Source organism: Triticum urartu, chromosome 3A, assembly GCF_056163025.1.
Source record: "Triticum urartu cultivar PI428250 chromosome 3A, HENAU_Tu73, whole genome shotgun sequence".
Taxonomy (NCBI): domain Eukaryota; kingdom Viridiplantae; phylum Streptophyta; class Magnoliopsida; order Poales; family Poaceae; genus Triticum; species Triticum urartu.
The window spans coordinates 712,563,525-712,578,072 of NC_141875.1; the positions used below are offsets into that span (position 1 = coordinate 712,563,525).

General features: G+C 42.2%; 1 protein-coding gene across 1 annotated transcript; it reads left to right on the forward strand.

The window, feature by feature from the left end:
• Positions 1–7,626, forward strand: LOC125546163 (protein DETOXIFICATION 40). The gene is made up of 7 exons (XM_048710330.2): positions 1–380; positions 3,783–4,414; positions 4,513–4,569; positions 4,670–4,908; positions 6,578–6,696; positions 6,800–6,886; positions 7,194–7,626. Exons 1-7 carry the CDS (start codon positions 105–107, stop codon positions 7,272–7,274), a joined length of 1,491 nt encoding a protein of 496 aa, XP_048566287.2. The 5' UTR covers positions 1–104; the 3' UTR covers positions 7,275–7,626.
• The last annotated feature ends 6,922 nt before the right edge of the window (positions 7,627–14,548 follow it).

The following is a 14,548-nucleotide window of genomic DNA, read 5'->3' on the forward strand; positions in this document are numbered from 1 at the left end:
GAACACTGGCACATACACCATATATACGAGCTAGCTAGCTAGCTAGTAGTAGCTACTGGCCATAGTCTCTCCTCCTGTCCTAGCTACCAAACCTCACGAGCATCATGGCTGGCGGGGACGAGCATGAGCATAACGCGCCGGGTCGGCTGGAGAGCATCCTGACGGACACGTCGGCGCCGCTGGCGGAGCGCGCGTGGGCAGCGGGTGTGGTCGAGCTCCGGCTGCTGTCGCGGCTGGCGGCGCCGGCGGTGGTGGTGTACATGATCAACTACGTCATGTCCATGTCGACGCAGATCTTCTCCGGCCACCTCGGGAACCTGGAGCTCGCCGCGGCCTCTCTCGGTAACACCGGCGTCCAGACCTTCGCCTACGGCCTCATGGTACGCGCTGGCACTCCTCCGCTCACATCTCTACGTCGTTGGTTTGAGATAGACGCACGCAATGCTTGGATCAGGACCTCGGGTGGGTTTCTCCGGCCGGCCGCCGGCGTGCATGGATCCCATGCTCGTTGAGAGTTGAGAGCAGCACATGTTGATGCTCGGTAGGTCTTTGAAAGTTGACACTTGACACAGCACATGCTCCGACGGTCGTGGATCTTGCAGGCATGCAGTAGTCCCCGGCTCAAGCTGGTGGCCACAGATCAAACCCACAGCTTAGATTAGACCAAGTACTACTATTATTGTTTCCTGTTACAGTAAGTAGTGGATTAGATTCTGGTAAGCCGCAGATTAGATTGGTGGGAGTAGATTCTTGTCGATCGTTATTAGTAGGGCTGGATCAGTGGGAGTACACTAGTGTCTTTCGCGAGAGATCTATGGCACATGGCAGGCCTACTTGGCACAAGCCAGTCATTCATTCATGGCGACTTGGCAGTGCCCCCTTGGCCCCGTCCTACCTACTCACTTTCTAGCTGGGCCGTCTCCTTGCCGTGCACATGGCGGGGACTGAACCTGGTCGAATGCGACGTGTGTGCCTCTCCATCCATCCATCCATCTCGTTGGTCACAGGGCAGCCTGGTCTAGCTTCGGCGTGGGCATGGGAGAGATAATGTCGATCGGGAATTCGGGATGTACACTGACGAGTGTGACCACGCTAAATAAATGCATGAATCGCCGGTCGATATGAGGGTTAGATATGGATGGTTTGGTTTCTAGCGGTCGCTCGCTAGCAGCCGCACCAATTATAACTTAGGGAGGATATTCTCCTCTCTTAATTAATGGCTAGGTGATGGCCACAGCCCACCCACTGCTTAGATCGACGGAGCGTGACATAGATGTTTCCTACGTACTACAATATATTGCATGGTTATTAGTGGGGTTATGGATAGAGTAGGGTCTCCATGGTTGGCAGGCCTATTGGGCACAAGCCACTGACTCGTGGCTTGTACTCCCTCCGTAAACTAATATAAGAGTATTTAGATCACTACTTTAATGATCTAAATGTTTTTATATTAGTTTACAGAGGGAGTATTACGGATTTGAAGGTACCCCGTGGCCCGTCTTGTATGTGTGATGTGTGGCAGGTGTGAAATGACCAAAATCGACTTGCCACCTCCCATACTAGTTCCGTCTATGATAATTGTACCGCTCTGTAATTTTTTGTAAGACGTTTTAAGAGTGCATGACAGTGTCAAAAAACGTCTTATATTAAGTTTGGGAGGAATAGTTTTCTTTAGAAAAACTGTAGGAATCTGCTGTGCAGATTTTATTAATTTCCAGATAAGTACTTCCTTCGTCCCAAAATTCTTGTCTTACATTTGTCTAAATACGGATGTATCTAGTTAAGTTTTAGTGTTAGATACATCCGTATGTAGAGAAATCTACGACAAGAATTTTGGGACGGAGGGAGTACTAGTGTAGTGTGTTCAGTTAAGTGAAGGCATGACTTTTTTTTTGCGGGTGAAGTGAAACCTGCCATATCAGCCCCTTCATTTTTCCCAAATCCTAAGCTGAGCACGCCGTACGCGAGGTGAATATATATGGTTTTTCATGATGGTCTATTTCTTATTTCTAAGCAGAGCATACATATGCTTGTCTAATGACGTGACCTGTCCCATCAATCTTTGACTCTTGTCGTCCTGTTTATATATTCTCCTCTTTCTCGATCAATCAACCAATCAATTGATAGCGTATGTAGGACAAGAACCAATCTCATTTGATTATGGGTGAGAGGTTGATGGATCGATATGCCTCGTCGGCACCTATACGTCGCCCTACTTAAAAAAGGTCTCATGTCATTTTCGATAAAGGCATTTTTATTATAACTTAAAATTTAGCATTGGACGGATTCATATCCCATGTCATTTGGAATGTTTGTCCTCTAATCTGAACTCTAAAGTAATATTTCGACCCCACTTAGTTGTAGTACGAACCATGATGCTGTAGCTGTCAGCTCATTAATTTTCCGAGCACGCTGCACATAAAAGGGAATCTGGACTCAGGGACCGGATGCACTTACTCTGCAATCATGCGAGACACAGATTATATGTGGCTTTGAATTTTCAATGTGCTTACTCTCTTGAGATTGATAAGTCACCTTGGTTGTTGATCAACAGTTTCACTGTTTAATTCCCATTTTTTTCCTTGAATGTTTTGGTGTTATTTATCTTATTCCTTATTTGTTAATTCATTAGTCTTAAAAGCTATTTTGTTTGTTTCACATATTATTGTACAGTTTACTTAGTGTAATACTACTGCTATATATAAGAAGTCTGCCTGGAAACCGAGCAAATCAATCATAACGGTGAACCAGTTGAAAATCTTTCCTTGTTTTCTTGAAAGCACTTGCACATGCTGTTTTCCTAAGAAACATACAAAATCGTTCTGCAAGTTATGTAAGAAGAATAATTAGAGGACATGGAGGGAGCAATATGAAACTCATAATGATGAATTTGATTAAGAGCGGTGAAGCTCCATGAAACTCTATTAAGTTTGTCATGAGGCTGTATCTAAAAAAAAGTTTGTCATGAGGCACACAATATAATAAGTCGCTTTGAATTTCAGTGAGCTTCTTGAGATTCATAAGTTTCCATGCTTGTTGCTCAACAGTGTTTCTTCACTGTTTAATGTCCATATTTGTGTTATTCAGTACATTTTCCCATATTTGTTCATTAATTAATTTTGTCAGCTATTTTGTTCGTTTCACATGTTTTTGTACATTTTACTTAGTGTTACACTGCTAGTATAAGAAGTCTACCTGGAAACCTAGAAAATCAAACATGTTTACATGCTCTTTTCTATGAACATACTAAATTGTTTTGCAAATTATCTAAGATAAAAAATTAGAGGACATGGAGGGAGCAATATGAAACTCATAATGATGAATCTGATCAAGAGGGATGAAGCTCAATGAAACTTCAAATGAAGACAAAAGAGGAACGGAATTAAGGGTGTAGTGCCCATGGTTTTAAATAGCCCGCTAAAGCTCCGCTATAGCACGCTATAGCGTTTAGAAAAGGTCTCGCGCTAAGAGTCTTTTGTTCAAACACTTGAGCAAACATTTTAAATAGCTCGCTATAGCTCCGCTATAGCATTTAGAAGAGGTCCGCCGCTAAGAGGCTTAGCGCGCTATTTAAAACTTTGGTAGTGCCACAACACATTGGACGTGGGTAGATCATTGTGAACCATAATCACATTCCATATTCTGAAAAATAATAAGCTCATTTCAGTTGTCCCCTTCCTTTTTTTTTGCATGTAGTCCTAATTTATCCTAAATCTAAGGTACAAGTTAGCTAGGACGCAGTTTGTGACAATCCTAATAATTATGACATTACGTGTTTGCAGCTGGGCATGGGCAGTGCAGTGGAGACCCTCTGCGGTCAGGCCTACGGTGCACACAAATACGACATGCTCGGAATCTACCTACAGCGCTCCATCATTCTGTTGGGCTTAACCGGCATACCACTTGCTGTGATGTATGCCTTCTCGGAGCCACTCCTCTTGTTGATGGGACAGTCACCGGATATAGCTCGTGCCGCGTCGATCTTTGTGTACGGCTTGATTCCTCAGATCTTCGCGTACGCCGTCAACTTCCCCATTCAGAAGTTCCTACAGGCACAGAGCATCGTCCTGCCAAGTGCTTACATCTCCACGGCAACGCTCGTTCTACATGTGCTGATGAGTTGGGTGCTCATGTACAAGGTTGGCCTTGGGCTGCTCGGTGCCTCTTTGGTGCTGAGCGTGAGCTGGTGGATCATGGTTGCCGCACAATTTGTGTACATCGTCGTCAGCCCGACATGCCGGCACACGTGGACGGGGTTCAGTTGGCAGGCCTTCTCCGGTTTGCCGAGTTTCTTCAAGCTCTCCGCTGCGTCTGCCGTGATGCTGTGCCTTGAGACATGGTACTTTCAGGTGCTGGTGATCATTGCTGGATTGCTCCCCAACCCTGAGATTGCCCTGGATTCCCTCTCTATATGGTGAGTATCATTGGACATTAAGTTTTACTATTGTTCCCAGTAATCAATCTTCAGAGTTGGCGCTGATTAAATTTCATGTGTGCGTTTGGCCGGTACAGTATGACGATTTATGGTTGGGTGTTCATGATCTCCGTTGGGTTCAATGCCGCTGCAAGGTTCGCAAGTCTATACTCAAAGGCCTTGATAAACATTAGCATTACTTACTTACAACTAGGTAAGTACTCTAACTAACGAATTGATACGTTTTCACTTCAGTGTAAGAGTGAGCAATGAGCTTGGCGCTGGCAACCCCAAGTCTGCATTTTTCTCTGTGTGGGTCGTCACCGGGCTCTCTGCAACAATCTCTACCATCCTTGCTGTCGTGATTCTCTGCCTTCGCAACCACATCAGCTACTTGTTCACAGATGGTGAAGCAGTTTCAGATGCGGTGGCGGATCTCTGCCCATTTCTCGCCGTCACGCTGGTTCTCGGTGGCATCCAACCTGTACTGACAGGTAATTTTAGACACTTTCTACATGAAGAACAAGTGATTTCTTGATTCTCGACTAGTCTGTTAGTACAAAATTATGGAAAGAGTAGATGGCAGGTGCATTATTAGAAAAATAGGAGCCCATTTCTGTTTTGTTTAACGTTACAATTCATGTGCACTTTCACTTTTTTAATTCAATCTATATTTCTTTCATATACTATATCACTAAGCTCCCTAGGATTGGAGGCCTCACAATCAATTGAGGTCTCCAATTGGGATTTGGTCACCCAATTTTGACCGGGTCAACAATTTCTCAAAACTCAATCATTTTTTTATACAATACGCTATGTTTTCTGGTTTTTAAATCTTCACAATTAATTGAGGCTATAATTTGAAATTGGGTCACCCGATTTTGACTGGGTCAACAATGGGGCTCTCCCATTTAATTATTTTAATTCTCTATATTTCCTAATTTTAAAGCTCTTTCATTCAATTGAGGTATTCAATTTTGGATTTGATTCACAATTTTGATCGAGCCAATAATTTTTCCAAATCAATCAGCAACAACCGGCCTATAAAAACATATCAACCCCTCGCAAACTCCCATTCCTTAGAAAAAGCACCACCATGTGATACTATAGCGCCAATGCAATACATGCAACCACTGATGAAAAAATATCCCCACATAAATATGGGTTGATTAGCGGATAGCACAGAATTACACCGCGAAAGGCCCACCAAATAACCGCATTCCACCAGTTTCAAAATATAAGGGTTATTACGTTTTTGGAAAGTCAATTTCTTTTAACTTTGACCAAGTTCAGAGCCAAAAATATCAACATCCACAATATTAAACAAAAAAATGTAAATTCATTTCATGATGAAGCTAATAACACCCATTTGATATTATGAATTTTGATATATTTCTCTATAAATTTGATCAAACTTAAAGAGGTTAGACTTTTCAAAAAAAAATACACCATATATTTTGAAATATAGCGAGTAAAGAAATTTAAGAATCCCAACAAATTCAACGGCGCGGCAAAGCGCACCCAACCCTTCTAGTAGTTACTAAATTAGAACGTACAAGAGTATTGCGAGATGACCTACACCTATATTTGAAATGACTGTAGACTCTTTCATATTTGTGGGGCAACTACGTCATATGTGTTAAACATAGCTCCAATTCACTTATAGTGCAAAATTCTCTCCCAAGTCCAGGCTAGTCCTTTATAGTTCTATCATGTTTTTTAGGACTATAGTAGGTTTCCCTCCCGTGGTTTTACTAGTTTTTGTAGTATTATGTACAAGAAAAGAATGTGATACTATCTTTTCGCATAGGAAAGGGAAATAGAAAGAATTGATACTACAAGATGTAGGCCCTTAGGAAAAAGAGAATGAAGGTACAAATGAGGGAAACGTGTCTATCATGTTTTGAGGTGCAAATTTTTCCATACTAAGATAACACATATTTTAGGGATATAGTAGGTTTTCATACCGTGATTTGATTAGTTTTTGTATTACCAAAATACAAGAAAAGAATAGGGTATTACATGGTGTAGGCCATTGGTGCAAAAAGGTGAAGGTACAAATGAGGGAAACAATTCTACTATGTTTTGTGATGCATATTTTCTCTCTTGAGATACCACATATTCAGAATGATTAGGATTTACTAACATGTATGGAAACATCAGGTGTTGCTGTTGGATGTGGATGGCAGAAATTTGTTGCTTACGTGAACGTCGGCTCTTACTACATAGTAGGTGTCCCACTTGGTGTTGTTCTTGGTTTTTTCTTCAATCTCGGCGCAAAGGTGATTGATCTATCTACGAAATTTTTCATATATGTTCCGTGATGGCAATATATTCAGTTATGTGTTCTAACGTATGTTGGTGGAATTGTATGCCTACTTGCAGGGTATTTGGGGTGGTTTGATTGGGGGAACGGCCTTGCAGACAACCATTCTGTTGTGGGTCACCATAAGAACTAACTGGACGGAAGAGGTATTCCTTGTTATTAAACCTTTTGTGCAGAAAGTTGAATTTACATTTCCATTATTTTGTACAAAAGTGTAAATGATGAATCCTAAATTAACTCCTTGATGACCATGGATACAATCTAGCTTTCATTGTCCCCATATATGTTGTCATTAATGTAACATGCACACATGTTGCTTGTTCATCACCATTCCTCCATCACATGATTAAGAACCTTCTTGAGAGTATGTGCTTGATGCAAACTGATCAAAGATATGTGTTGAAAAAAAATACACTACATTACTGTATAGGTTAATTTTTCTACATTCTCCAGGTAGAGGAGGCACAGAAAAGGTTGAACAAGTGGGATGAGAAGAAAGAGCCCCTCCTTACAGGCTTCAAGGACAATAACTAATAAGTGGGTCAGTCTAGAGATGTGTGTTTCCATCTCAACAACACATAAGCATGCTGGTTTCGAGGCTCGTTGTCGGTGTGGGGTGGGAGGGACTGATTTCAGGTGTTTTAAATCTCACATAAATTTATGTCCTGATTTGGATGACATGCCAATTATAGGCTTTTCAGTATATATTGTAGTCTTGGTTGGCATGTTACAGCTTTCTTTACTTCGATTGTATCTATGTTCTTGGTCTTTCCCTCTTTCTTGTAAGGCCATTATTTCGTGACTTTGTAATACATTTTGTAATTAGCTGGACTATATGCATACATGACATTGGACAAGCGGGTAATGAAAAGAGTGAAGTTTTGAAGACTGGGCTCCGATGAGCCTGGAATTTGGATATCTTGAAAAAAAGACTACATTATATTATTTTCTTCTTCCTATGCACACATGTTGGGAGACGCCTTACTTGACATTGCGTGCGTAACCCTTCATCACACATATGTACGTGCACTACCAGCCAGGCTGCAGACAGTGTGATTAACCGGCTAGCTACCTCCCACGATTGCAACTTGCTAATCCAGCAGTTTCACTTCCCAAATCCAATAGCACACAGGGGGGGGGGGGGGGGGGGGGGGGGATTTGCAAGTCACATTCTCGCACTGGCAAAAAAAATAATCTCTCATGCCGCAAAGGTCTATGGTCAGTTTCATTAGGCTATACTAAGTGGCAGCTCTTTATTGCATTTGCTTCGATACAAATTGTTTTTCTAGTGCCTTCTATAGTGTTACATGGTCGTAGCTATGAATTTAGGGCAAGGGCATGTAAAATAGGGTCACATTTATTTAATATTCATATCACCAAAGAACTGACATGACTAAAATATTCTCCCTGATGGCTTCATGAGTAAGGACGATGGTGATCAGGTGGATCCGAATCATGAACAGGAGGGCGTAGAGTCTCCACACGATGCACGAACGCACAAGGTGACAAATTCAAGAAAAAAGAACAGGCTTGGCGCCATGTAGTTCTCCTGGGCTACACACGGGGGAAGGGGGGATAGTCACTGCCACATCTCGAGCTTTATCCTCAACATCTCCCGTCGTTGCCGTGGTCGGCTCCATGCAGGCCATGCCCTAGGAGGCACCACGCGATGGTGGGGCCTCTCTTTCTCCATCGCCCGTTGATGTTTCCTTGCTATATTACGAAAAATATTGTTGGACCCACAAGATCAAGGATTTGTGGCAATTGGCAAGAGAAGGATTCTCCCTCACCGGGAAGAAAGCATATCAATTTGCAGAGTTCTTCTATGAGTCCAATGATCAGCCCTGCTTTCAACTAAGAATCTTTGTCATTGGTCCCTGACTTGTCTAGCGAGGGTGTCAACCTCACTAGATTCGCTAGTTACCAGGATTAATGTATCCGCGTGTGCGAATGAATTTGTATGCAAATGTAACCGATTTAGAATATCAAAAAACAGAAAATGTTAAAAAGATATTGTATTTATGAGGAAAAAAGGACCGAGATCCATACATTCACTAGTGACATTTCTCCAAATAGCATAGGCATGGTAATCAAATTGTAATTTCGTATCGGTTAAATTGCAGTGTTTATGGTTAATTATACATGTCATGATTGCATGTGGCCATTACGTCCTTATATCGATAAACTGCTTAAAAGCATGCACCTATAGCTAATACTCCATTCCAAGACCAAAATTCTTCATACATCTGAAAGTATTAGCTCCACACCGAGGCAATTAGCTAACTATCTTTTTATTCTCAGTGACAATAACACAATACAAAACCCTTATCTCTTACTTTCACCGAGATAGACTACTTGCAAGGTTAAACCCCAACCAATGCACATGACTCCCTCTTCAAGATTATCCATCTAAACGGGTCAAGAAATAAACTAATAGACCGGAGAGCATGCACATCTTAAAAATGCAGCACAGAACCGAAACAAAGAAAAAAATCATATATAATCAGATCATAAAAGTGACAATTCATCACACCGCAATAAACATACCAAGATTACATCAATCTGATCACAATCATGTTACACGGCTCATGTGATCTTTGCATTGAAGAACCTGAGGTAGTAGAAGCCACATAATTACTATTATGGACACATAGTCACATAACTATTGTTATGGACCCGTAGTACACGGATGACTACTCACATGGTCAAACTTAAAGGTGTTGTATATGTATATACACAAGGTTGATGAAGAAAGCTCAATGATGACATTAGGTGTTGTATATGTTAGCATATTTTTCTACCAGCTTAGTCAAACTTAAAGGTGTTTGACTTAGCACAAACCTTGTTGCACCTTACGTTTCATGTGTGCATGTGGCGAGAATATTCTACTTAAAAATATCTCCTAACTTAAAAAAACACTAAAGTTCTGTCATTTGGTTCTCCTTCATCTAGCCTTGTAAATTCCACACTCCTTCTTTCTATTTTGATTTTCTTTCCTTCCATCTCTGCTTTGTCCATCAATATTTTTTCTGAAACCGCCTCAATTGTCACACCTATTATTGACTTATCTAATAAACTTGAGTTTTATTTGGTATGTCAATAAAGTTACTAAATGAGTGTTTATCAAATAAAATTCTACTTTTTTACACAATCACAATAATATGGGCAGGCTACTATAATATTTATAACATATCACAATGCAGGAATAATTATTTATCAGTCCCTCTTATCCAAAATAAATTTCATATTTTTAATTCAAATTTTAAGTAAAACCACGACACTTATTTTGGATCGGAGGGAGTATAAAATAGCATTTTCACATGGTTTCCAAGTTCCAAATTCCGGGCTCCTATCCAAAACTTCACACCTGTTTCTTTACCTGATTCAGCATCATGCCAAGCTAATTACAAATGTATTACAAACTCGCCAAATAATGGCCTTCCAAGAAAGAAGGAACAACTAATAACTTCAAGACAATTCGACGAAAGAAAGATGTGACATGCTAACCAAGACTACCGTATGTACTAACAAGCCCATCACTGGCGTGTGATGCGTGTCATCCAAAAAATGAGGCATAAACTCACAGATATCTACGTGAAAATAAATAGACCTGAATTCAGCCCCTCCCACCCACGCCGACGGCGAGTCTCATAGCCAGCACACTTCTGAATCGGATAACTGGAAACACAAATCTAGACTGTGATACGTCTCCGTCGTATCTACTTTTCCAAACACTTTTGCCCTTATTTTGGACTCTAACTTGTATGATTTGAATGGAACTAACCTGGACTGACGATGTTTTCAGCAGAATTACCTTGGTGTTGTTTTATGTGCAGAAAGCAAATATTCTCGGAAAGTCCTGAAACTCCACGGAATACCTTAGAAAAAATAATAAAAAATCCTCGCCAAATATGAAGACCAGGGGGCCCACACCCTTTCCATGAGGGTGGGGGGCGCCCCCCCTAGGGCGCGCCCCCCTACCTCGTGGGCCCCCTGTTGACCCTCCGACGCCAACTCCAACTCTATATATTTGCTTTCGGAGAGGAAAAATCAGAGAGAAGAAATCATCGCATTTTACGATACGGAGCCGCCGCCAAGCCCTAAAATCTCTCGGGAGGGCTGATCTGGAGTCCGTTCGGGGCTCCGAAGAGGGGGATTCGTCGCTGTCGTCATCATCAACCATCCTCCATCACCAATTTCATGATGCTCACCGCCGTGCGTGAGTAATTGCATCGTAGGCTTGCTGGACGGTGATGGGTTGGATGAGATTTATCATGTAATCGAGTTAGTTTTGTTAGGGTTTGATCCCTAGTATCCACTATGTTCTGAGATTGATGTTGCTATGACTTTGCTATGCTTAATGCTTGTCACTAGGGCCCGAGTGCCATGATTTCAGATCTGAACCTATTATGTTTTCATGAATATATGTGAGTTCTTGATCCTATCTTGCAAGTCTATAGTCACCTACTATGTGTTATGATCCGGCACCCCTGAAGTGACAATAATCGGGACCACTCCCGGTGATGACCATAGTTTGAGGAGTTCATGTATTCACTATGTGTTAATGCTTTATTCCAGTTCTCTATTAAAAGGAGGCCTTAATATCCCTTAGTTTCCAATAGGACCCCGCTGCCACGGGAGGGTAGGACAAAAGATGTCATGCAAGTTCTTTTCCATAAGCACGTATGACTATATACGGAATACATGCCTACATTACATTGACGAACTGGAGCTAGTTCTGTGTTACCCTATGTTATGACTGTTACATGATGAACCGCACCCGGCATAATTATCCATCACTGATCCGGTGCCTACGAGTTTTCCATATACTGGTTTACGCTTATTTACTTTCCCGCTTTTACTATTACAATCACTACAAAATATCAAAAACTTTACTTTTGTTGTCTTTACTTTTGTTGCCGCTACCACCACTATCATATTACTGTGCTACTAAACACTTTGATGCAGATACTAAGTTTCCAGGTGTGGTTGAATTGACAGCTCAGCTGCTAATAGTTGAGAATATTCTTTGGCTCCCCTTGTGTCGAATCAATAAATTTGGGTTAAATACTCTACCCTCGAAAACTGTTATGATCCCCTATACTTGTGGGTTATCAAGACCTTTTTATGGCACCGTTGCCGATGAGCATAGCTCTATTCTTTGAGTCACTTGGGATTTATATCTGCTGGACACTATGAAGAACTTGAGAGATCCAAAAACTAAGATCTATCCCTCAACTACGAGGGGAGGTAAGGAACTGCCATCTAGCTCTGCACTTGATTCACCTTCTGTTATGAGTAAGTTTGCGACACCTACATCTGCTTCCGCTATTCGTTCTGATATGTCGCATGTTATTGATGATGCCACTTCTACTATACATGATACTTATGATGAAACTGCTTCTATGACTGATACTACTGTGCCCCTTAGTGAATTTCTTGAAGAACAAATGGCTAGGGCTAGAGAAAGAGAAATTGATGAAACTGAATACGATGATGATAGTGATGATGAAAATATGCCTGCTATTCCTGAAGGTTATCTTTTTGATAAAGATGCTTCTTTAGCTATTTTAGCCTGCAAAGATAGATATGAGCTTAAAAGGTTATTAATTAAATGGAACAAAGAATCACTTAAAGATAAAATGAAACCCGATCCTACTTTTGCTACTTCACCTATATGTGTTCCTGATAAATATTATGAATTCTCTGTTGATCCTGATATAATTACTTTGGTTGAATTTGATCCGTTTTATGGCTATGAATCTGAAACTGTTGTGGCACATCTTACTAAGTTAAATGACATAGCTGCCCTGTTCACTAATAATGAGAGATCACGTTACCTCTATTTACTCAAAATATTTCCGTTCTCATTAAAGGGTGATGCTAAGATATGGTTTAATTCTCTTGATCCTGGTTGTGTGCGTAGTCCCCAGGATATGATTTATTACTTCTCAGCTAAATATTTCCCTGCTCATAAGAAACAAGCTGCTTTGAGGGAAATATACAATTTCGTGCAAATTAAAGAAGAGAGTCTCCCACAAGCTTGGGGGAGGCTTCTCAAGTTACTTAATGCTTTGCCTGATCATCCTCTTAAGAAACCTGAAATACTTGATATCTTTCATAATGGACTAACCGATGCTTCCAGAGATTACCTGGATAGTTGTGTTGGTTCTCTTTTCAGGGAAAGAACACCGGATGAAGCTGAAATTCTATTGAATAATGTTGGGGAACGTAGCAATAATTCAAAATTTTCCTACGTGTCACCAAGATCAATCTATGGAGTCATCTAGCAATGAGGGAGGAGTGGATCTACATACCCTTGTAGATCGCGCGCGGAAGCGTTCAAGAGAACGGGGTTGATGGAGTCGTACTCGTCGTGATCCAAATCACCGATGATCCTAGCGCCGAATGGACGGCACCTCCGCGTTCAACACATGTACGGAGCAGCGACGTCTCCTCCTTCTTCATCCAGCAAGGGGGGAGGAGAGGTTGATGGAGATCCAGCAGCACGACGGCGTGGTGGTGGAAGTAGCGGGATTCCAACAGGGCTTCGCGAAGCGCTGCGGGAGGAGGGAGATGTGTCATGGGAGGGAGAGGGAGGCGCCAGGGCTTAGGTGTTGCTGCCCTCCCTTTCCCCACTATATATAGGGCCAAGGGAGAGGGGGGCGCAGCCTTGGCCCTTCCTCCAAGGAAGGTTCCTTCCCCTCATCTCTTGGCGCATGGGCCTCTTGGGGCTGGTGCCCTTGGCCCATATAGGCCAAGGCGCACACCCCTACAGCCCATGTGCCCCCCCGGGGCAGGTGGACCCCCGGGACCCTCCCGGTGGTCCCGGTACGTTACCGATAAAACCCGAAACTTTTCCGGTGATCAAAATAGGACTTCCCATATATAAATCTTTACCTCCGGACCATTTCGGAACTCCTCGTGACGTCCGGGATCTCATCCGGGACTCCGAACAACTTTCGGGTTACCGCATACTAATATCTCTATAACCCTAGCGTCACCAAACCTTAAGTGTGTAGACCCTACGGGTTCGGGAGACATGCAGACATGACCGAGATGACTCTCCGGTCAATAACCAACAGCGGGATCTGGATACCCATGTTGGCTCCCACATGTTCCATGATGATCTCATCGGATGAACCACGATGTCAAGGACTTAATCAATCCCGTATACAATTCCCTTTGTCTAGCGGTACGATACTTGCCCGAGATTCAATCGTCGGTATCCCGATACCTTGTTCAATCTCGTTACCGGCAAGTCTCTTTACTCGTTTCGTAACACATCATCCCGTGATCAACTCCTTGATCACATTGTGCACATTATGATGATGTCCTACCGAGTGGGCCCAGAGATACCTCTCCGTTTACACGGAGTGACAAATCCCAGTCTCGATTCGTGCCAACCCAACAGACACTTTCGGAGATACCTGTAGTGTACCTTTATAGCCACCCAGTTACGTTGTGACGTTTGGCACACCCAAAGCACTCCTACGGTATCCGGGAGTTGCACAATCTCATGGTCTAAGGAAATGATACTTGACATTAGAAAAGCTTTAGCATACGAACTACATGATCTTGTGCTAGGCTTAGGATTGGGTCTTTGTCCATCACATCATTCTCCTAATGATGTGATCCCGTTATCAATGACATCCAATGTCCATGGTCAGGAAACCGTAACCATCTATTGATCAACGAGCTAGTCAACTAGAGGCTTACTAGGGACATGGTGTTGTCTATGTATCCACACATGTATCTGAGTTTCCTATCAATACAATTATAGCATGGATAATAAACGATTATCATGA